This window comes from Microcebus murinus, chromosome 27 (genome assembly GCF_040939455.1).
Source record: "Microcebus murinus isolate Inina chromosome 27, M.murinus_Inina_mat1.0, whole genome shotgun sequence".
NCBI classification, from domain to species: Eukaryota; Metazoa; Chordata; class Mammalia; order Primates; family Cheirogaleidae; genus Microcebus; species Microcebus murinus.
Genome location: NC_134130.1, coordinates 17,935,948 through 17,960,043, shown reverse-complemented (window position 1 = coordinate 17,960,043; position 24,096 = coordinate 17,935,948). Strand labels below are relative to the sequence as shown.

At 43.1% G+C, this 24,096-nt stretch overlaps 1 protein-coding gene across 1 annotated transcript in view; it reads left to right on the top strand.

Annotated features, from left to right (window-relative positions):
* The window catches only part of ARHGEF38 (Rho guanine nucleotide exchange factor 38), a 117,792-nt gene that overhangs the window by 53,720 nt on the left and 39,976 nt on the right, over positions 1 to 24,096 (top strand). The window contains exons 3-4 of the mRNA XM_012779002.3: positions 3,782 to 3,905; positions 17,382 to 17,529. Of these exons, the coding sequence (XP_012634456.2) occupies positions 3,782 to 3,905; positions 17,382 to 17,529 (272 nt within the window). The remainder of the gene's footprint in view (positions 1 to 3,781; positions 3,906 to 17,381; positions 17,530 to 24,096) is intronic.

The window sequence follows — 24,096 nt, the reverse complement described above, 5'->3', positions numbered from 1 at the left end:
TAGTTTCAGGGCTCATGTTTAAGTCTTTACTTCATTCTGAGTTGATTTTTGTCTGTGGTGTGAGATGAGGGTCTAATTTCATTCTTCCACATGCAAATAGTCAGTTTTCCCAGCACCACTTATTGAAGAGACTGTCCTTTCCCATTGTGTTGTCTTGATGTCTTTGTCAAAATCAATCAACCATAAATGTATGAATTTATTTTGGGGATATCTATTCTGTTCCGTTGGTGTATGTGTCTGTTATTATGCCAGTCCCATGTTGGTTTGATTACTATACCTTTGAAGTAGATTTTGAAATCACAGAAAACTATAGAACACTGATGAAATAATTTGAAGAAGACACACATAAATAGAAAGATATGCTGTGGTCATGGGATGGGAAGAATTAATATTGTTAAAATGTCCATACCACCCAAAGTAATCTATAGACTCAACACAAACTCTATAAAAATTCCAATGACATTTTTCACAGAAATATGATAGAAAAGTTTAAAATTTGTATGAATCACAAACGACCCCAAATAGCCAAAGCAATCTTGAGGAAAAAGAATAAAGCTTGGAGGCATTACACTACCTGATTTCAAAATCTAGTAATTATTTAAATGTAATGGGAACTTGCCATTTTAGTATATCCTATGGTGAGTATTTTTGTAGAGCAACAAATTAAATTGTCAATGGGAACACTGACTTTTAGTTTTTGTGTTTTGTAAGTTTGAATTATTATGTATTGACTTGGCTTAGACTAATGTGTACTTAGACCGTCTTTTTTCAAAAAATGAATTTTAATCCATTTAAAATACAATTTAACTCAAGCTTTTAGAACACTGCCTGTTTTTAGTAAATGATTAATAAATATAGAGAGATGCTTCCTTGAATTTATATCAGTAATCATAAAATCATCTATCAGTTTTAAAAGCCTATTTAGACCAGGCATTTATTTGTTCCTGGGCATAGCAGTGACTGAATATGAATTCATTTTATGGTTCACACAATCCCCATGGGAACACGGTGGTACGGGCGATTGAAACCAGGCCAATTGATGTTTTAATCCTCTCTGTCCTTCAGGAAGAAATGGAATTAAAACCTATGTTTTTGTTACTTAGTATTTGTTGCACCAAGCTAAGATTAGAGATAAAATGTAGAGTTAGCGCATTGCCTAATGGATTCATAATCTAAATCAGACAGATGTGCAGGATACTGACCCTGGGGAAATACATTGTAGAAGTGACAACTTAGCGAAAACCTTAAGAAAAAGACAAAAATCAAAACAGAGATAGCAGAGTACTGTATTGTTGGTATTTTCTGGGTATGGACTAAGGCATAGAACTAAAAGGTCAATTTCTTTTTTTTTAACTGGAGTATAAAAGGTCAATTTCTGATTCTAGCTTCATCTTGAACTTCTTGCAAAATTTGGCGCATGGCACCTCTCTTCACTCTGCATTATTGTCCCTATCTTCAAAACGGCCCATACTCTACAGAGAAGTTGGAGTAATATATGAAGTGATAAAAACGAAATACTTCAAGTTACTCAGAATTAAGTTTCCACAAAAAAATGAAATAATAATGGGAATACACTGTGTGAATTACATCAGATCATTTATCTTATAAAGTAAATAAACTAAGGCATGAAATTTTATATATTAAAAACTTCATTTCAAAAATTATTTGAAGAAATACACAACCAGTACATTTAAAATAAATCAATTTATAAAAATTTGATTCATATAAAACTTTTGGAAAACATCTTATACTATGCAATGTTATACTTTTGTGGATTTAATTAATACCCACTGTTATTTATTCTTGAGAATAAATAATGCATTAAATCAGTAGTACTCAGAAATGTGTGACTATTGAGCCATTGATAATGATAAATGATCATTAAATGATCATTTTATAAGTTGATTAGCTAATAATTTATCATTAAATAATTAAAAAGAGCCATATAGCTTTTATGTGCTTTTTAGATATTTTGTATCATATTAAGTATACTTTATAATACAGAAATTGGAAGTCTTGAACATCCCTAGATTTCAGGCAGAAGAGCCACATGTGCCCTCTCCTATTAAAGTGAGCGCTTAAGGAAGGAACATTCTTTGAGACACTGGATTAAAGATCCTAAGAGCTAATAGTGATTGCAGCATAATAATTAGTATGGAGATACAGACAATTTTAGAATACATAAAAAAGTGTCTGTCTCACAGTCCTTGAGGCTATAAAAAATTAAAAAGTTGTCTAATTCTATATTGAAGTTATCCATTGCATACAGTCATATAGATTTAATTCCAAATGAAGCTGGGAGTTATCTTGAAAACAGGACTGATGATAGCAAAGTGCGGAATCTCCCAAGACAGCTGAAAGAAATGTGCATAGCAAAACATATTGCATGGGAAATAACCAACCACAGACAACTGTCACCACATTTTAAAATGGTGCAACCTGAGGTTATGCTTCCAAATTCAATGGCAGAAGATGCTTACCAAAATAATACAGGTCCAATATGGGGAACAACAGATGAGCCAATGACAAAGAAGAACGAGATAAAAAGGTGTGCAGGTTGCCTCCTTCCTTCCCCATAACTGGCCCCAGCACACGCCCTTGGAAACCGATTCTGAAAGGTGGGAAAGAAGCTGCGATTGTTGGCATTTATCTCCAGGATTCCTCCAGCTCTGTCCCTTATTGCATATCCCTTCTTCCTAATTTTCCTTAATTTTTTGTCCCTTCTTCTTTAACTGGACTCCTTATCTCTCTCTCACCCCTAATTTTGATGATCTGGCTTTACTCCAGCAACTCTGCTTTTTACTTTGGAAGCTCCTCCCTAGCTTGATTATTGACGATTTACTTGCCACCTGTGAGCTCGTGCACAGCAGGTCAGGAGTGAAAGGAGCCCAAGCCAGTGCCTGGCTGTCACCCAGCGGAGTCTGCCCAATGTGGTCATGCCCCAGCCAGACACGATTTGATTATGGAAGATCTGAGTTAAACCCAGGGTAAACATTTTAAATAAGATCCGGCAAAATCAGAGCACAAATCTCACTGATAGTCATCTGAGGGTGTTCGGTCGTCCATTTGCTAATCACCCACTACCTAGACAGAGTCTAGCTTCCATTATAATTCTTGGCACATAGTAGGTGCTCAGGAAATATTTGATGAAAGAATGGGTGAATGAATAAATATATTATTATAAGTTCCATCTATAAGATCTAATAATGATTACACTGGTCGTTGAGTATGTGCATGAAATTACAAAATATGACAAATCCTTAATTAGTAGAATATGTCTGATGAAGATTTCCATTTGTATTTATTTCAAGAAAAAAAACATGAAGCAAACCAGCCCTTCTACTTGTCATCACTTTTTGAACATCAGAGGCTTAAAAATAGCTTTGAAAATAGTTACTTGCCTAGGGTAAGGTCTGATTTCTGCTGTATAAGCAGTAAAGTATTCAAATTCTTACACACTGGTAATACCTTTATAGAGGGCAGTTAATGAAAACACCAGTCAGGCCCAAGTCTTCTTCTCATTCTGGTTCTTAGAGGAATATGTAGATGTACATTCAACTCAAAACATATTCCAAATAAAGAAAGAGACAGAGGTAACAGAAGCACCGTCCCGTCTCCTAGATGGAGATCTGGACTCTAGAAACCCTCGGTGAGAATGTTTACGGCAAGGGCTGATGGAGGCGGCATGGGCTGGCATATAGAACACTTGCTGTTCAGCAGGAGGAAACTTCCCCCGGCGCCTTTCTCTCCGTCCGCTGGCACTCAGTGTTTGTCTCTTCAGATTGACAGGCTGGACGTGGACAGCTTGTTCGGCAACATCGAAGCCGTGCACCGGATGTCAGCCGAGCTGCTGGCCTTGCTGGAGGAGGCCACGGCAGACGTGGAGCCCGCCAGGCAGACGATCGGTAGGTCTGTTCTCTTCTGGAGTTCTGCGCGACAGGAGACAGTGTCTTCACAGCCCCCTCGCTTTGGGTTGGGTTTCTGACTTGGCACACTTCCCAGGAGACACGGAAACCCTTACCCGTCTCCAGGCTCGTCATAATGACACAAACTCTGTATTTATTTTCAAGTGGGTTTATGTCCATCAGCTGAAGCCCCTCGATGGCACAAAGCATACCATTTGCTTTTTAATTTCTAGTCTTTAAATCTCCTAGCCTTCCAGATGTTCTTTAATTATGTTAACTTGATTCTCAAAGAATTATTTAAATATTTTAATAGCTTTACTGATTTTAGTTCTAGTTTTTTTAGATCTTATGCCTATGAATCAATTGATTTTTAGATTGCAAATTTTTTACATGAGGAGTTTATAATGACATAAAAAAAGTTACACAACTACTTTTTCCATGCTTTCCCCTTATTTCTATATTATTTACCATCCAAATACGTTTTTACTCTCATAGATATATTTATTTTCTTACTCTGGTAACATTTCCAAAAATAAAAACAGAGAGCATAATTTGAAAAGTATTGAGCGAAATTTGTACTCTCTCCATTTCTTGGAAGTGCCAAGGGAGTGCCGTGCTGTGAACTCCTTGAAGGCAGTTTGACAGCTAAGACATCACACAAATAGCGCCTGGTAGGCTGAGAATTCTTTGAAAAATTACCATTTTTCTATTTAACACATAATATTCAATATACACTCTTTACAAAACTATGAAAACAATTCAGAAACACACAGAATAACAGTAAAAATCCTTTCCACACACCCAAGGCTACCGTCTTGCCCACAGTAGCCGCTGTTGTCGGTTTGCTGTTGGCTCTTTCTCTGAGACACACACACACAAACACCTTCAGTCTTTACTGATTATGTTTTTATTTTTTAGACATTATTAATAATGTTAAAATGGCATGAAATTGGTCTCATTTCGTATTTATGGAGGCTCAAGGTTTAATAAGCAAGGCTGATCTTATAGAAGAGTGAAAGAAATAACTTGGCTCTTTTTAGTGTGTTTAGAGACTAAAAGGTCAGCCTATTCAAAAACATTTTTCCCACAGACAGGTTTAAATATAATCATTCCTTCCGCTTAAATGTTTCCAATAGGCCGGGCGAGGTGGCTCACGCCTGTAATCCTAGCACTCTGGGAGGCCGAGGCGGGCAGATTGCTCGAGGTCCAGTGTTCGAAACCAGCCTGAGCAAGAGTGAGACCCTGTCTCTACTATAAAAATAGAAAGAAATTAATTGGCCAACTAATATATATAGAGAAAAAGTTAGCCGGGCATGGTGGCGCATGCCTGTAGTCCCAGCTACTCTGGAGGCTGAGGCAGGAGGATTGCTTGAGCCCAGGAGACTGAGGTTGCTGTGAGCTAGGCTGACGCCACGGCACTCACTCTAGCCTGGGCAACAAAGTGAAACTCTGTTTCAAAAAAAAAATGTTTCCAATAAATTGTAAAAATATTTTCTAACAGAAAGACTCATTCCCATTACAGTATGGATTCGTTGGCTATTCATTTATTAATGCAATCATTAATAATTAATAATGAAGTAGCAGCATATTCAAAGGACAAGGTGCTGTATGGCATTGCCGGGTATCAAAAGATGCACAAGATCATCTCTGTCCTTCAAAAACTTGCAATCAAACAGCTCCCTGAATTGAAGATATGGGTCTAATACATTGTCAGAGAAATTTCCACACTACTACAGAACCTCGGAGGATAAAGAGAGGATTTCTAGATGAGAAATCAAAGAAGGAATCTTGAAGAAAATGTTACTTGGGCTTAAAGGTGTAGGTAAGATTTCAACAAGTAGGGTCCAGGCTGGGGAGAAGATTCCAAATGAAAGAAACAGCGTGAACAGCAAATGCCAAGCAAATGCCAGACGCCGAGCGTGTTCAGGAAACAGTGCGTGATCTAGCGGGAATGAAGGGTGGAGCGAGGGGGAAGTACGAGATGGCCTGGAAGTACAGAATAGGGACAGACTGTGCTTGGAATGGAAGTTTGGAATTTACTGTACAGGTAATAAGAAGCCATTAAAAGATTTTTTTGGCAAGGGCGTGGTGAGACACAAAAGAGTCTGGAGAAAAATGTGGGAGATATGAAGAGAATGGATAGAAGAAGAAATTAAGTCCTAGTGTAGTAAATGGCTTGTTATAAATAATACAGCCATGTGGTAACAAGCATCTAGGCTCAGGGAGATACAGTGAGAGTAGAAAATAAAAGTTCATTTCAAGAGAAATGTGGAAAAAAGCATAAACCAGATTTAATGGTTGGTTCATGGGCTGAAGTGAGAGACCATTCCAGGTTTAGGTGACCATATAGCCTCGTTGGTCTAGAACACACTGGCTTTAGCCTATTGTGCAAACATTCTGTCTAGTTTAGCATTTGCCCTGGATTTTTCCTTTTTAAAGGAATGTCATTATTATTAGATGAGCCACAAGAGGTTTGATAAGGACCTTTACGTTGCACTTCAATTTCTGACGTGGTCTGATATAACAGGGTGTAAGGCATGTGTGTGCATTAGCAGAGTTCTCACTGTGACACGTGGTGAACCCTGAGTATATAATTAGAATTTTAATATCTTCCATTTATCAGAATTTTCTCTGAGCTTATTAAGTGCCTCTCTGCCTATAGAAAAAGTATTTTTCAATTTAAACTATTATGGTTCACAAATTTGAGCAGCAAAATAAATAATGCTAGTATTGAATTATAACCCACAGAATAAAATAAACATCAACAAGTCCACACAGATACAAATAAACTGGGAGAAAAGACAGCTCTTCCTTATAGCAGATTCAACAAATAATTCAGAGAAAAATAGAAAAATCACCAATAGGCAAACACCATGTTTGTAACTGTTGCAGACAAAATCTACTGATTGACGCTAGGGTCCGTGGGTGAAAGAAGAGAAATCTACCTGTCATAGTCTCAAAATTTTTCTGTAAATAATTACAAACCTCAAAGGGAAAGACGATAACTTCGCAGTGAGAAACCCAGCAGAGACCACCTCAACCAAGTGATCAATGTCAACAAACCCAGGGAAGAACACACACTCATGTCATGAACTTCATACATGAGAGGGACATTGTGTCTGTAATATTCTTGCTCAAAATATATGTAATCGTGATCAATCATAAGAAAATGTTAGACATCATTAGACAAATTCAAATAAGAACACCTGACAAAGTAACTGATCAATACTCTTCTGAAGTATCGAGGTCATAAAGGATAAGGATAATGAACTGTTACAGACATGGGGAAACTAAGGCAGAGTAGCGAACGCCAGTGGGAGCCTGGATACATTCTAGAATGGTAAAAGAGCATTAGTACTGAAATCCACATACGGTGTTTCATTTCTTTTTTTTTTTTTTTTTTTGAGACAGAGTCTCGCTTTGTTGTCCAGGCTAGAGTGAGTGCCATGGCGTCAGCCTAGCTCACAGCAACCTCAGTCTCCTGGGCTCAAACAATCCTGCTGCCTCAGCCTCCTGAGTAGCTGGGACTGCAGGCATGCGCCACCATGCCCGGCTAATTTTTTCTATATATATTAGTTGGCCAATTAGTTTCTTTCTATTTATAGTAGAGACAGGGTCTCGCTCTTGCTCAGGCTGGTTTCGAACTCCTGACCTCTAGCAATCCGCCCGCCTCGGCCTCCCAGAGAGCTAGGATTACAGGCGTGAGCCACCACGCCCGGCCCAGTGTTTCATTTCTTTAATAGCCTTGCATCAAAGAGAATTTTCTTTTTCTAATAATTGTATCATGGTTATATTAGATTTTAGCATTGAGAAAGCTGAGTGAGGAATATTTGAAAACTATCTGTATTTTTTTTTTGCAACTTTAAGTCTAAAATTAGGCCAACTTAAAAATTTTAAAAATATTGTTTACAGAGAAGACTCAATTGAAGATGTTCACAATTTCAAATTTCCTAATCATAAATTACAACTTTGAAGAAGATTAAAAAACAATATGTGAAAACATTAAATAGTAACAACATATCTGTAAAAGAATTCGTTGGAGATTTATTTTAACATCCTCACCCTTTGTATCTGAGTTGGTCTTGTGACTTTCCTTGACCAATAAAGTGAGGCCAAAGGATGTTCTGCAACAGCGTCACAACTCTGTGCTCTCTGTTGGTGAGGAGAGAGACCCAGCTACTCAGCCACCCCGAGCAACACAGCCAGGGCTCAGGCCTGTGAGAAAGGCCGCTCTCAGCAAGCCCACCAGCCTCCAGTCAGCCCCCCAATGCAACGCAAGCAGATAAGCAAACCCTTTGCAGCGAACCCTGCCCAACTGCCAACCCACACCGTGGCTAGAAAACAAATGCTGTTTTAGGCCTTTAAGTTTTGGGGGTGATTTTTGTTCTGCAGTAATAGCTAATTAATACAGATCATAGGGAGATATGAATGTATTTCAACTCAGATGACGAAGAAAAGCTTGATTTAGGATGTGGCTTTTGAGCTTGAACTAGAAGGATTTAGAAAGGTGGAGATTGGGTACAAAAGGCTTTCTACATGAGAAATGAGGGAAAGACTTCAAGGCAAGAGAGCCTAGGAAATTCTTGTACAGGAAAGCGCGGTTCGCTTTGGCTGGAGAGAGTGCCAGGGGGCGTCCGTGACCCGCATGTGGCAGATAGGGCAGCGCAGAGCTCACTGCTATTTCCTGTCACTTAACTTTCACCAAAGCACTTACATTGTACACGATAAACTGACTGTTGGTGAGTAGTAACACAATTGCCATTGTTTTGTAGGAACACAATCGTGTTGGGTGTCCCATTTCTCTGTCTTGGATGGCATGAATAAGAGTTTATGATTCACAGCTGTAGTGCCAAAGGGGAACATTTCCTGAGACCTAGATAAACCAGGAAGAGAATTTTACTCACTAGTAACTTTGGGGCTTGGATGAGGTTCAAGTTTAAATACAGAGACATATGCTTGCAGGTCTGAGAGCTCTGAGAGAATTGTCTGGACTATCATGCCCAGAGAGAGAGAGAGAGAGAGAGAGAGAGAGAGAGAGCGCTAGCGAGAGGATTTTAACATCTTGACTTAAGCAGAATGTCTAGAGAACAAATGGATTTTCAATCTTTAGAGCTGGGCGTATGAGATGTGGTTCTTGTTTCTACTTAGGCAATTTTGCATAATATAAGAACACACAGGTTTTAATATCAGGTCAACTTGAGTTACATCCTGGCTCATCCTATTGCTAGATGTGTGATTTTAGGCAAGTTATAAAATCTCACTGACTTTCAGTTTCTCATCTGGGAATTGGAGGTCATAATATCGACCACATATGGTTTTTATGAAGATTAAATAAAATCACATATAAAGAATGATAGCCCAGTGCCTATCTTTAATCAATATTTAATACATGATGTTATAAATTGTTATTATCCTGAGAATATTAAACTTATCCACCTATTTACAAAGCTTGGTTTATGAAAAAAAATGTGAATTTTTTTCAGAGATCCTGATTATATTTTCAAACAAGTCAGATTTGCTAGATGTGTGTGGTGTCTAGATGCTCCCGATATCTATGCGTCTTGATGACTCACACATCTAACGTATGGGACACATTTTCTGCTACGAAGAGTGGTTCAGTGCGTCACGTGTCATGTCTGTGTCTGGCAGCGTGCAGCAGCTGGCCCTCGGCGCAGGTGGCCTGCGGCGGGTCTGCCTCCCGGCGCTCCCACTGCAGCGCAGTCCAGTCCCACGTGGACTCTGGACTCGCCGACTCACTAAGACACAGGAAATGACACTTGCCAGCCACTGGGCCAAAACCTTAAGAAAGCCTGACAGTTTCTACGTTTGTACTTTGGGAGTCTGCCATTGAAGAAGTCTAGCTGCCTTGTTGGGAATATCACGCAGAAAGGCCGCACGGAGAGACAGCAGATCTGAGATTACATAAAGCGAGGAAGGGGCCCGGCTGTTCCAGCATCCCAACTGAGGCCACACGCCCAGCTGTCCCTGCCCAGGTAGCAGATTTGTGAATGAGCCCAGGGAAGCCCTTGGGTGACTGAAGCCCCTGTGGGCATCAGTGAAGCAGAAGAACCACATACTGAACCCAGTCAACCCACAAAATTGGGAGACAAAATCCAATGGTTGTTACTTTAAGACATTAAGCTTTGAGTGGTTTGTTACATAGCAATAAATAGCCAAAATAATTGTGTCCTCTTACCTGTGTTTGCACGTTGTAACGTTTCAAAGTATGAAGAAAAAAGAGACTGAGCCAGGAAGACGTTTGAGTCTATTTAACTGGCTGATCTTATGCACATTGTGCCAAGAACCAAACTGAGAGAAGCTTTGATAAAGGATTTCTAATTTCTCCCAGGCTTTTTCCTCAAACGAAGGATGGGTTTATCCTTGGGGAGAAATACAATTTCTCTGTTTTCCCATCACAGTCCAGCTCCCCTCACTGGCCCTCTTCCCTGCCCCTCCCTCTCTCCCAAACCTGCCCCTCTGAAAATGCCATTACCCCAACGCAGGGACCTCAGAATTATCACACCCAAGGGACACGTTTCTCTGAACTTATCTTACTCTGGTGCTCCAGAAAAATTTTTATAAAAATATTCCTGATCTCAAAAGAGAAATAGCAAGAGCCCCAGGGAATGTGGAGTCACGGCCTGAAGCTACTGCAGGAAGTGACTCTGACATCCCCTTTTGTCTTAAGAAGTCACCCACGTTTTCCAGTCCACTCTCATTTGAAAACAGTGTGTTTCTCTTTCAATTATCTTGGTAAAACCAATTCTCAAGAGATGTGCTTGGTTTTTCTTTTGTTGTTTTTTGTTTTTTTGAGACAGAGTCTCACTCTGTTGCCTGAGCTAGAGAGCCGTGGCGTCAGCCTTGCTCACAGCAGCCTCCAACTCCTGGCCTCAGGCGATCCTCCTACCTCAGCCTCCAGAGTAGCTGGGACCACAGGCATGCGCCACCGTGCCCGGCTAATTTTTTTATATATATTTTTAGTTGGTCAATTAATTTGTTTCTATTTTTAGTAGAGATGGGGTCTTGCTCTTGCTCAGGCTGGTTTCGAACTCCTGACCTTGAGTGATCCGCCCGCCTCGGCCTCTCAGTGCTGGGATCACAGGCGTGAGCCACCGTGCCCAGCCCAAGAGATGTGCCTGTTTGAATCCCATGGCTGCCCATCCCACCAGCCACCTGTATTTGGTTTGAGTTGTGTAGTCCCAGTCCGGCGCCCCTGGGTATCCTTGGCCATCAGTTCCATCCCCAGGCTGGGTGGGGACTAACTGAGACTGCAGACAAAGGAGTGTGGCTTCTCAGCAGCACTTACCCTTCCAGCTTCTTCAGTCTAGCCTCCGGCCTCACTCCACCCTCCCCTGGAGAACAGAATGAGGCGAGGAGGGAAAAGGGACAGGTGCGTGCCCCACGGCTTGCTTGGCTGCCGCAGCTGGGCCCCACCCTGGGTGGGAACTGCCGGGGCACGGGACCCCATGGTGCTTCCACTCAGCTGCACACGGCACCTGGGAAATGACAGCTAGAGGCCTGCGCTGTTTCCTGTGGATCTCAGACCTTCTTTCCAGAGAGTGGGCTGCATCTGCCCTCTAGCCATCCACCTCTTTGTATTCCAAATACTCCGTTGTGACAAACAGGTTTCACTTAGAACCACGTATCACTTACTTTGGGGATGTATCTCAGACCACAATTGATGCTTAAGATTCTAACTAAAATCCATCTTGGTTGGCTTTTAGAGTAGAACTCATTGTATGTTCTTTCTTGTTAATACAAGCATCTTCTTACTTTAAACTCTTCATGAGTAACAATGCATGTCACGTTTTGCAGAAGTTTCGAATGCAATGTTAAAGGGTCGTAAAGGGGAGACCTTCAACTAGTCAGGATTTCTTCTGAAATATTTTCCTACCAAAGAAGAAGGAAAAACCAGAAACAAACAACACAGTGTGTATTAGAGTTAAGTTGAGCTGGGAGAACAGAACACAATCAGAGACAGTGACAGCCTGAAGGCACGTGTCCCAGACAAGGCAGTATCCGAGTTCAGGTGAAGACAGAGGCGGGATGAGGGAGGTGTAAAGGGTGAACTGGCAGCCTCTTAAAGCAAGTTTCACTGATAAGTCATTGGTGGACTTTAATTACATTGGCCACACTACATGCAAGGGGGCTGGGAAATATAGCTTTTATCTGGGGCAATCCAAACGTCTGTTTCTTTAGAACACGCAGAATACAGCTTCTGGGGGCCAACTCGCCTGCCCTGTCACTCACAAACTGAACTTAATCTCGGCGGCATTTCTCACTATTTTGTACTTGGCTTTCGCAATGCCAAGCCCAGTTTTCCTCTCCTCTCTGCAGCTGTGCCTTCTCAGGCTTCTCTGCAGACTCCTTTTCTTCTAGTCTCCCTTCAGGGTTAGTTAGCGTTCACTGGCATTTCGTCCTCAGGCAGGGGGACTTTCCTGCATGATCATATCAAAGTCGCGCCTTCTGCTACCCAAATCGTACAAATCGACATCTCTCTCCCAGATACTGTTTTTCCTGAATCCCAGATTCATATATCCAATTGCATAAGGGATTTCTTCACATGAATATACAATAAGCAATTCAAACTCAGTACATCTGAAGTTAGACTCATCATCTTCCACACCTAAACTGTCATGTCGTCATTGTCTGCCCATATGGCCACCGAGACCAGCATCCTGGGATATGCCTCGAATTGTCATTTTCATCTCTCACATATGTTCAATGTCCATTTTTTCCTCTCTTCTCCATCCTCCTTGCTTTTTTGCTTTAGTTGTTACAGCTAACATCTATTGAGTATTTGCATGTGTGAGCTACTTACACAAATACATTACATATTTTAACTCATTTAATCTTCAGACAACCCTAGTATTATAATTATTCTCAGTACATAGATGAGAAAATCAAGGAACAGAGAAGTCAAGTAACTTTCCCAATTTTCACACATCAAGTAATTGTAAAACCTGGATTTGAAACCAGGCGGTCGACCTTAGCGTACATTCTCTTAATTGCTGTAACTTCCTGTTTTAAGCCCTCATTGTTTATTTCTTTTATTATTATAGAATTACAGAAGCCTTTCTATTGGTTTCTCTTCTACAGTCTTACTAAATCCTCCCCCCAGTTTCATCTTTCATACGAATAACCAATCTTTTTTTTGGTGGTGGTTCTGTAACTTTGATAATCAGCAGTTAATTCTCATCCACTGTCGATTTTTGCAAGTGGTAACAGGCAGATGGCCCAGGTACAGAGCCTGCTTGGTGACTCTTCACCCTCATGATGTTTTCTGGACAGCTGCACACAGACATGGGGAGGGACACTCCTTATTCCTGCGGCCCACACGGCTCTGTCGAGCCGGGTATCAACGCGCACGCCCCGAGTGCCCGTCTCCTTCTTCACGGCAAATTTCCGGACCTCTCTGGTGCCCAAAGGACCCGGTTTCTAAGCCCACCCGTCGCACCGGGGACTGTCGCTCGCCACCTCGCTGAGGGCGCCAGGCCTTTCTTCCCGCCACCCTTCTTCGCGGAGCTGTTCCGCCGGGCCACTGCCGCCTGGGCCCCGCCAGCGCCGCCCCGCCAGCGCCGCCCCGCCAGCGCCGCCCCGCGGGCCCCGGCCAAAGTCCCGACTCCCTGACGCCCCGCACAACCCGCCCTGCCGCCCGGCCTCTCCCGAGCTCCCCGCCTCCCTCCGACCCGGACGTGCTGCCGCCCCGCCCGCCGCTCCGGCTCCAGCAGGACCCGCCCCCGCCCAGTCCCCCCGCCCAGTCCCCCCGCCCCGCGCTCAGCCCCCTCCCGCGCCCAGCCCTGCGCCCCACGCCCAGCCCTCCGCCCCCACACCCAACCCTGCGCCCCCGCCCCGCTCCCAGCCCCCTCCCCCCGTCCCGCGCCCAGCCCCCTCCCCCCGTCCTGCGCCCAGCCCCCGCCCCGCGCCCAGCCCCCTCCCCCCGCCCCGCGCCCAGCCCCCTCCCCCCGCCCCGCACCCAGCCCTGCGCCCCGCGCCCAGCCCCCGCCCCGCGCCCAGCCCCCTCCCCGCGCCCAGCCCCCTCCCCCCGCCCCGCACCCAGCCCCGCGCCCCGCGCCCAGCCCCCGCCCCGCGCCCAGCCCCCTCCCCCCGCCCCGCGCCCAGCCCCCGCCCCGCGCCCAGCCCCCGCCCCGCGCCCAGCCCCCTCCCCCCGCCCCGCACCCAGCCCTGCGCCCCGCGCCCAGCCCCCGCCCCGCGCCCAGCCCCCTCCCCCCGCCCCGCGCCCAGCCCTGCGCCCCGCGCCCAGCCCCCGCGCCCAGCCCTGCGCCCCCGCGCCCAGCCCCCGCGCCCAGCCCCCGCGCCCAGCCCTGCGCCCCACGCCCAGCCCCCGCGCCCAGCCCCCGCTTCCCGCCGGCCTGCGGCGAGCGGCTGGCTGCTGACGGCCGGGCAGACGCGTCTGGCCCTGCGGCTTTTCTGTGGCGCTTTCCACGCAGCGCAGCAGAAGCAGCGTGGCCCTTCTCGCCCTGCTGGCCTAGAGGGCTTCTTCGAGGCAAGTGTTGGTTCTTGGGACCTGCGGCGCCCACCAAAGTGCTTGCTGTTTAACGGCCACTCAGGAAATTATTGTCAAATAAGGATGAACTAATGAATGTAATACTTCATTCCGTGGATGCCGTTTTCTTAAAGCCTGTGACAAGGAGATCCCTTGCATATCTTTGATTTCACCCTGGTTTACTTACCGATAGGGGACATTTGTCTTGGAGTGGGGTCAAAATAAAACTGTACATAGGCCATGGGGTTTGGTACGGCACACCCGGGCACGGATGTGAAGGTCCGGAAGAGGTGTAGGTCAGGAAAAGGAGCGTGGCTCTGTTTCCATCAGCAAAGGGGGCGATTTGCAACATAGAAGTGGTGATACCAGCACATAAAATAAGTATTTCGAGGAATTGCTTTAAAGAAGATAACTAATGAAATTTTAAGAGGTGCATATTTTTTTCCCTCCTTTGCATGGCAATTGCTTTTTGTGGAAGCCAGTGAAGTCGTTCTTGGGTTGTGGAAATTTTTTATGAAAGAGCACAGTAGTCGTATTTATTTTATAGGATTCTGGTGCCTTTGTGACAGGCGGCCACAAGTGGAATTACCTTCACTGGTCTGGGCTTTGTCCCTTCTCCGCTCCTAATGGTCCCCTTCAACCCAAGACGTTAGAGCAGTTGTCCTTCACCGATGAAGAAACGCAGGCCAGTTACGTTACCATGGAAACAGAATCGATTTTTGCTGCAAGACACATCACATCATCTGCCCTATTATAAAGCAGAATACGTTGGTAGTGCTTGGAGGGGCATCAAATATTCTACCCACCAGTGTTATATTTGGCCTATGGGTGAATAAATGACTTTCAATTCGAGTATTTAAATATCATTTAAATTTAATAATAATTATTAGACACCCAACAGAATTTTACTTGGAAAAGAATAAAAAAACCTGATTCTGTTGAAAGGAAAGAGTTATAAATCCCTTCAAACTGGAGCACTTCTGTTAAAGAAATACAAGGAAATTTGCAATGAATGGTTTTATTGTGTGTAAAGTAAGTGTCTTAGTTCTTTTTTGTGTTTCGACTTTCTGAGTTGATCCAACTGTGGATTTGTGAGGTTGGTCTCTTGGCTCCTTTGTAGTGAGCATGCATATTTATGACTTAGTCTTGCACTGGCTGCCTGTGCTCAGATGGGCTCCTCTCAACTTGCTGTGAGTACTCCTAGGCCGGCCACTCCCTCCTCTGGGCCTTCCCTCTTCCCTCCCTCCCTCCCTGGCCACCCCCCTCCCCCGCTGCTGTTCGCTGCCCAATTCTGCTCCTGGGGGTCCTGTCCCCTTCCTCTTGTGCCCAACCTAGATCTGGCCACTGTCCTAGCTTGTTTTCTCTTCCTGTTAACTACTGTTTCTCTTACTGTTTGTGTTGCTAACCATCTTGAAGGGCAAATCTAGAAGACCTACACCAGTAGAAGGATCAACTCTGTAAAGTCCCAGAAACAAAACAAGAATCTCTCATCCCTTTAGCTCCAAAGATGATCACACCTTGAGTTTCTTACTGGCCCCAAAAGCACTACTGAAACAGACAAGCAAACAAAAACCCTAACAGACACACACACATTACTTACATTCCCTCAAAATCTAAAATACAATCACAGGAAAATTCCATCCATTGAAAAGGAAAAGAAAGTTTATTATTGGCTGGATATAAGTTAGAAAAGAATGTGACACTTTAAAAATACCAGTGTTTTGAGTCTAGAGATAGGAAAGCGGACTGTGACGAGCCAAGTGACAATTGTTCATCCTTAACTAACATGGGTAAATAACCTTGTATCTCTTCATGCACACCGGGTGCTAAGCAGTTAATATGTGCAAAACGTGTTGAAAATACTAAGGACGCTTCACTTTCTGTAGGAAGATGACTCATTTCTGTTACTATCATAGGTCCAGATTAATAGGTCCACATCACTGTCAATCAATTCAGCCATCCCAATTAATTCAGCCCCCAAATCATGATCAATTTAAACTTTGCAGTGGTTTTCTTCTGCGTCTCCCAATCATCTAAGATGTGCTGGGTTGGGTAGTGGATGCTCATACTCATCTCTAAGTGATGGAGTGAGTGATTAAAGCAAACTATTGTCCAATATCTACTTGAACCACCAATTATAGATCCAATTTTATAATGATTTGAAAAAGGATATTAAACGCCTAGACACAGCCCAAGTTGCTTTATGAAGATACAGTCATAATTGTGGTTCATAGTATTATCCAGTTGCTTTTTAAAAGGAATAATGGCCTATTCTTGTTATCACATGTAAGAAAATATTTTATTTCTCTAAACTCCATTGCTTGCCTCTCAAATAACCTCAGGAAATGCTAGTGGCATAAATATTGAGAAATAACTTATCTAGAACCTCAAATTTCACCTCCGATAAATGAACAAAAACTGCTTCATTTTGAGCATTTATTACAAACATACTGTGCTCTAAACTTTACATACACTACCTCTTTTAATTTTTGCAATGATCCTATGAAATTGAATTTATTATTGTCATAGATGAGGAAGCAGGGTCAGAGCTAAAATAACTTGCCCAAGTCACAAGGCCAGTCTGTAGCGCAGCCTGACGCAAATCCACGCAGGCGCACTCTCAGCTGCGGCTCTGCCCACAGTCCTGCACCAGCCCGGTACAAAGTCGCCTTTGAGAAAACCGGCTTCCTTCTGCTGCCTGTCTCTGTTAAGTTCTACATCCTTTGTTTTATTAAAAGGAAAGAAAGAATGAAAAAGGGAAAGAGCAAAGAAGGAAGGGAGGCAGAGAAGAAAAAGGAAAGAAAGAAAAGAAAATATCACTCGACCTTTTCCACCACTCCCGAACAACCTGGGAATGAAGCGGGACCCAGCCAACTTTCTGACACTAGTCAACGTTGTTAAGCAGTAAACGTGTGACGTGCAGTTTGGTCTGACTTCATGTCATTTTGCCTTTGTTTCGCATTTATCAGGAGAAGTATTCTTGCAGATCAAAGGGCCCCTGGAAGATACCTATAAAATCTACTGCTATCACCACGATGAAGCGCACAGTGTCCTGGAGTCCTACGAAAAGGAGGAAGAGCTGAAGCAACATTTGAGCCACTGTCTCCAGTCCTTAAAGTAAGGCCTTCCCAAACCATGATTCCCACCTCCTCTCAGTTGCCTGGCAGGGAACATTTTGAATGGACGTAGATGAAAGTTCTCACATAAGCCCTGTGTTTTATGAGGCTTGCTGGGAGCCCTGCTCTGCATTCCCTTTATGAAAAGCTGACATGCCAGAAGCCCTCATTGACTTTTTCCCCCCTGCAAGGATGACTAAAAATAACATGGGAGAAGATTCAGGGCTTTATAGAGACTGAGAAACGCAATACCAAAACATGGAATGTGGGAGAAGCCCCCTCCTTAGAGCTGCTGTAACTTGCCGGCTCCCGCACAGGCACAGAAAGGCGTGGGCAGCGTGTGCCCGTGGCCCTGGAGCTCGTGGCCTAAGTGAGCCGAGCGAAGTCGGTGGAGTGTCCTGCGGCGCTGCCAGTGGGCTTCCTCTTTCTCCAACTCACTGTGGGGAGGCCAGCAAAGAGAAGTCAGGCCTTGCTCAAGTTAGTTTCGGGACAGTTAGCCATGCTTCCTTCCTCATCTCTAAGGCACCGGTGGGGGGGCTACTTAACAGTGAATGATGCTCACTGTGAAAATCTGAATAATATAAGAAAGTACGTGTAAGATAAAAACCGCTTGCTATTCCACCATCTAATAATAACCAGCTTGCATTTTCTTCTGATCTTACTTATATGCATAAATGTGGGCATGTGCTTAGGCTGATTCTTTTAAATGAAATTGATATCTTACTATATATACAGTTTCCTACCACATAAAGCTTAAAGCCAAAATTACCACCTTACTCCACATCTTACCCAGTGGTTCTCTTGTAGTCTTTCACTTTTGAGAATTACCTACCGCTGCCAGTCATGGTGGTTCACACCTGTAATCCCAGCATTTTGGGAGGCTGGGGTGGGAGGATTGCTTGAGGCCAGGAGTTGGAGACCAATCTGGGCAACATATGAGATCTCATCTCTTAAAAAAAAAAAACAAGAAAGAAAAGGATTATCCACTCTTGAATGATATTGATTAGGCCAGCAATTACTCAACTGGGGAGAGCCAAGGTATATAGATCAACGCACACCAGTCTGGCTCTTTAGCACACCTTCCTGTAGATTGTATTGGGGATAGGGGCAGAAGCAGGAATTCCAATGTGATGCAGAAGGTTTGTAGCTACACTAAAGTGAAATCAGGAGACTAAATGAGGCTACACTGGAGAAGTCTTTCTAGGCCAGAACTAGGCCTGAAAATAGGTTTAAATGGAGGTCAATGATTTTTTTTAAATCGGTAAATAAAATTTCAACTTTATTGCCCTCTACTGGTCATTAAATTACTAGTTTTCAACCTGGAAAAGAATCTATTTAAGTCCATAAATCACAAGCATTTATTTAGTGTTTGTGGTCTGGCAAACATAGTTCTGGGTGCTGAGGAAACAAAAGTAAATAAGACGTAGAGCCTGCCCACAAGGAGCTCTATATGATCAGATAACTCCTAAATATAATATGCAACGAGCAAGTAGCTCTAGTTAATTATGTCTCACTATTTTGTTTAGTTCAGTGTTAGCACATCAATCCAGAGAAACATGAAAGTTTGAAGTTGTATTCATCTCAATAAATTCATATAAATGTACAGGTACTTTTTTCCTCAGGAAAAATAATAGAGTTAGCACTTTGGGAGGCTGAGGCAGGAGGAGCACTCAAGGTCAGGAGTGCGAGACCAACCTGAGCAAGAGTGAGATCCCGTCTCTACTAAAAATAGAAAGAAATTAATTGGACAACTAAAAATATATAGAAAAAATTTTAACCAGGCATGGTGGCGCATGCCTGTAGTCCCAGCTACTTGGGAGGCTGAGGCAGGAGGATCGCTTGAGCCCAGGAGTTTGAGGTTGCTGTGAGCTAGGTTGATGCCATGGCACTCTAGCCTGGGCAACAGAGTGAGACTCTGACTCTAATAATAATAATAATAATAATAATAATAATAATAATAGTGTTATCCTGGGTGTGAAGGAACACCCTTCCTATCTTAAACAAGTGGCAAGACCTGATCCAATAAATGTCTGTCTTGAGCCATTTTCCTTCTCCAGGTTCTAGAAATAAAAAAGAGAAATCTCATAGCAAATGAACAACCAGCCCCATGGACCAGCACCCCAACGCTGGCCCTGGGGGGGTGTCCCTCCTGGAGAGGATGCGGATAATCGACTTGGACACATGCTCCCCTCTGCTCCCTCCTGGCCAGTGGAGCTGTCTGTTCAGAGGGGGATGAACGTTAGTTTATTACTTATCAGGCTTTTGCCTCCTTCAAGAAGGAAATAGACCCTGCCAGAACATTCCACTAGGCAGCCTAGCTCAATATCACACCTGAAAAAGCACCTAAAAGTAGAGGTAGTTTTGAAACCTCATAAAGCCCTAATTGCTAAAGCTTACTTTTAGACTCAATGGTCTATTTGATCCTTTTTTTGAAAGCTTCAAGTTCTTGCCCTGGTGCTATCCCAAGTTTCAGAACCATTCTGATTTTAGGTAATAATATCAGGCACCAGAAAGTGTTAAAGTTTAGAAAAACACAAAACCCACAAGAATGTAGTTCTGCGACATTGGCAGAACTATTTCTTATGGGAAAGAAAATCAAAATAAAATAGCTTAAGTTAGAGCTATTTTCCCCAAAGTTGCCTTTCCATGAAAATGAAGTTAATGATGAATTGTGCAGGTCTGCCTGAAGGCTGAGAGCAGTTGAATTATTGACATTACTATAACACTGACCTCAACTGAGCTAAGCTTTAAATTCTGAGAAACAGGTTTGCAAACAGGTTTATAGGCCACAGAGAGTCTGGAACACCCTAAGGGCTTGGTTTCTCCTGCCAAGTAATTGGTCAGGGCTATTACTCTGCCTTTTCCTTGTGGCTAAATAACAGAGCCAGTGTAGTCGCCAATTTCCAATGAATATTAGGCATGGCCTCCCTTCTATACCGTGCAAGCGGATATTGGAACAATTTGGTTTGAAGCAATATCCGTGAGAGAGACGGCTTCATGCCTCAGAAGCTAAAGTGGATTTTAAAGCAACTTAGTTGCATTTTAACAAAAATTGAAATAGGTTTATTGAGGGCCTGATAAATATTTATAGAGTGATAGATAACGTTGAAAATAGTTTTTAAATATATAGGCAGAGTTCTTGCCTCCCAGGAGCACGCGCCTCAGCTGGGGAAACAAAACCATGTGGAAAGTTCCTTAACAACATGGAACTAATGTGAAGGACACCAGAAGCTGTCACGGTGGGCACAGCTCAAGAATAATTTCCAGGCCGGGCGCAGTGGCTCATGCCTGTCATCCCTGCACTCTGGGAGGCCCAGGTGGAAGGATCATTTGAGCTCAGTAGCACAAGACCAGCCTGAGCAGGAGCGAGACCCCGTCTCTACTAAAAAGAATAGAAAGAAATTAGCTGGACAAGTAAAAATATTTAGAAAAAATTAGCTGGGCATGGTGGCACATGCCTGTAGTCCCAGCTACTCGGGAGGCTGAGGCAGGAGGATCACCTGAGCCCAGAAGTTTGAGGTTGCTGTGAGCGAGGCTGACGCCAGGGCACAAGAATGTTGAATCTGTTTGAAACGTCAGGGCGGTGTTTCTCTGTGTGTGAGCTCCCCTGGGTCAGGTCCACCAGGGACTTGTATTAAAAGTGCATATTCCTGTGCCCTGTCTCAGACCAAAATAACAGGACGGCTGGTGGCTCAGTGCAGGACCTGCACTCCAAGCCCACAGGTCATGTCCATGCCGATCAGGCTAAGAACTCTGTCAGAGGGAGAAATCATACCCACAGGGCTCGCTGCTTTCTCTGAAGCAGAAGAGCTTTTTCATTGATGTCACTACAATCTAAGTAGTAATTTCAGAGCGTGTAGATCTTTAAAAAGAAAAGACTTCAAGGCTATCCAGAAGCACAATACACACCTGCATCTATAGCCTGCACATTGGAAATCTGCAAGTTTTTATTTATTCAACGAGAAGTTTAGTGGCCCCTAAGATTGGGTGAAATGAATTAATAGTCTCTAAAGTTATGGAAGTTACTTGCTAAAGATCTGATGACTTAGCCTCTTTGAGGTTATTTAAGGTTTCTGATCTGTAGGAGGAGAGTGAAAACGAGAATGGATATAAAAGCAAGTGGAGCTATAATTAGAATACCCTGTCTGCTGCCTTCTTTTTCTATTTTTCCACTTATAAATACCACCAAAGTCCCTGCTGCATTTCAGAGGCCCCCAGGATCTGTTTATTTTGTAATAGAAAAACAATGAAGGGGATTTTCTAAATTTTTTGATAGATGGAAGACACATTTCTAGCTTCATGTCTGCGTTCTGTAAATCTATCCATCTTTCTTCTTGCTAACCAAGGCCATCATCCTCAAGAGGGAAACTTCTAACTTCTAGTCATCTGGCACTTTGGCTGCTCACATTACTCACTCCTGGAGCTTCTCCACTCAGAGAGGAAGCTAAAAGCTCATGCAATGCAAAATCTAGAGGAATGCATTTCAATTTGTTCACCACATTTTATATTTATTGTTCTAATGGAGTGTTCCAAGTGAAAATTAAAATCACTTTTGGAAATTCTTTCAGTTCCTTGTTTTATGGCATCATGTTTGAACAAAGACTATAATCTTTGAGGAACAGCCACGTAACAACTTTTGTTAATTGTGAGTCAAGTTATAATGAGCCTGGGAGGGTAGGACATGGAGCCATAGATATATTAAATTACTTTATCCCATAAAAGGGTAAACAGACACAATTTAACTTCCTCCTTTCTGAATTATCCTTCTCTGGGATTAACTTCTGGAAAGTTTTAGACTAAAAGAGATTTTAAAAATGATGAGCAAATTAAAAGGAGATATTTTCATGTAGTGCCCTTACTCCAGAGATTGTTGTGTCCTCTACTGGAAAACCTCTCAGATTCCTTTTCTAAAAACATTATACTTCATCAAACACAGAGTTTAATTTATGTTATAATATTTGGGTTTTGTTTGGTGGAAATAAATGAAGCAGAAAAATAATGTCCATGTGCTTCTTTAGGGGTTAAAAGAACAATCTTTTCTTTTAACTTTAAAGTGTGTGTTTTGGTCCCTAAATGATCACTTTGTTCACTTGTTTGTTTCCATTTTTATTTTTATTCATTTTGTTCCCTAAATTTTCTGATCTGTGATCCATAAAGCATAATGGGCAAATCAAATTCCTCTTTAGAAGAGGATAGAAATTAGGGAATGAACATGAGCTGAAAGGAGATCAATGGATGGAAACACTGTGCAGAGGGGCAGTGTCGGTGCCATTTCTTTCACTGCAGCAGAATAGTTCTCTAAACAGCAGTAAATGATTGCCTAAAATTGCGACACCGTCTGATTTTAAAGAAATTATACTTCTGTTTTTGATTCCCATCTAGGAGGTCTTGGACTCAGCAAAACCTAGTGATTTCAAGATATCCAGGAAACCATTCATATGGCATGTTTGAAGATCAAGGAAACAATTACTTCACACATATACATCACTGTTCTCCACATATACACAGTACTGAGACTAATGAAATAAACTTATTAAATCCATTAAAATTTTTAAAATTTAGCATAGACATTTATCATCAAATTTTTTTCTCAATCACTTAATCTAAAAAGACCATCTACAATCATGGGGTAGGATCATAAAACTTTTGATATTGAAAACTTCATTGTAGGCCGGGCGCGGTGGCTCACGCCTGTAATCCTAGCACTCTGGGAGGCCGAGGCGGGCGGATTGCTCAAGGTCAGGAGTTCAAAACCAGCCTGAGCGAGACCCCGTCTCTACCATAAAAATAGAAAGAAATTAATTGGCCAACTAATATATATATATATAAATCAGCCGGGCATGGTGGCTTGTGCCTGTAGTCCCAGCTACTCGGGAGGCTGAGGCAGGAGGATCGCTTGAGCCCAGGAGTTTGAGGTTGCTGTGAGCTAGGCTGACGCCACGGCACTCACTCTAGCCTAGGCAAGAAAGCGAGACTCTGTCTCAAAAAAAAAAAAAAAAAAAAAAAAAAAACTTCATTGTATTCCAAAGGTTGGAAGCCAGAGGCCACAGTGATCAGATGATAAACACAAGATATTGCTTTATTTCTATTTATAGCCACATGAGGCTTTTAGACAAATATGTCCATCTTCTTGATTCCTTAAATTTAACCTGAATAATTTCCACTCTTTTTATTGCTAACTAATTTGACAAATATGTTTTGAACTCCTCCCAAATGCCAGCCGCTTTTTGGGTTCTGGGGCTACAGCAGTGAGCAAATCAAACATAAATTCTTGCTCAGAGTTTTTGAGCGGGGGTTAAATAATAGACTACATAAGAATGTTCTATAGTATCTTAGAAAGTGACAAGTGTCATGGAGAGAAAAACAGCAGGGAGAAAGAGTATGGCATGAAGTAGGGTGCGATGCTTGAAACGTTGGCCAGGGAAGGCTCCCCTGGAAGGACATTTGAGCAAAGACCTGAATGGGTTAAGGGAGTCGGCCATGGAGATATCAGGAAAGAGAGGAAGTAATGCCCCAGAAGGGGCAGGAGGTACAAAGACCCAGAGGCAGCAGCACGCCTGACCTGGCT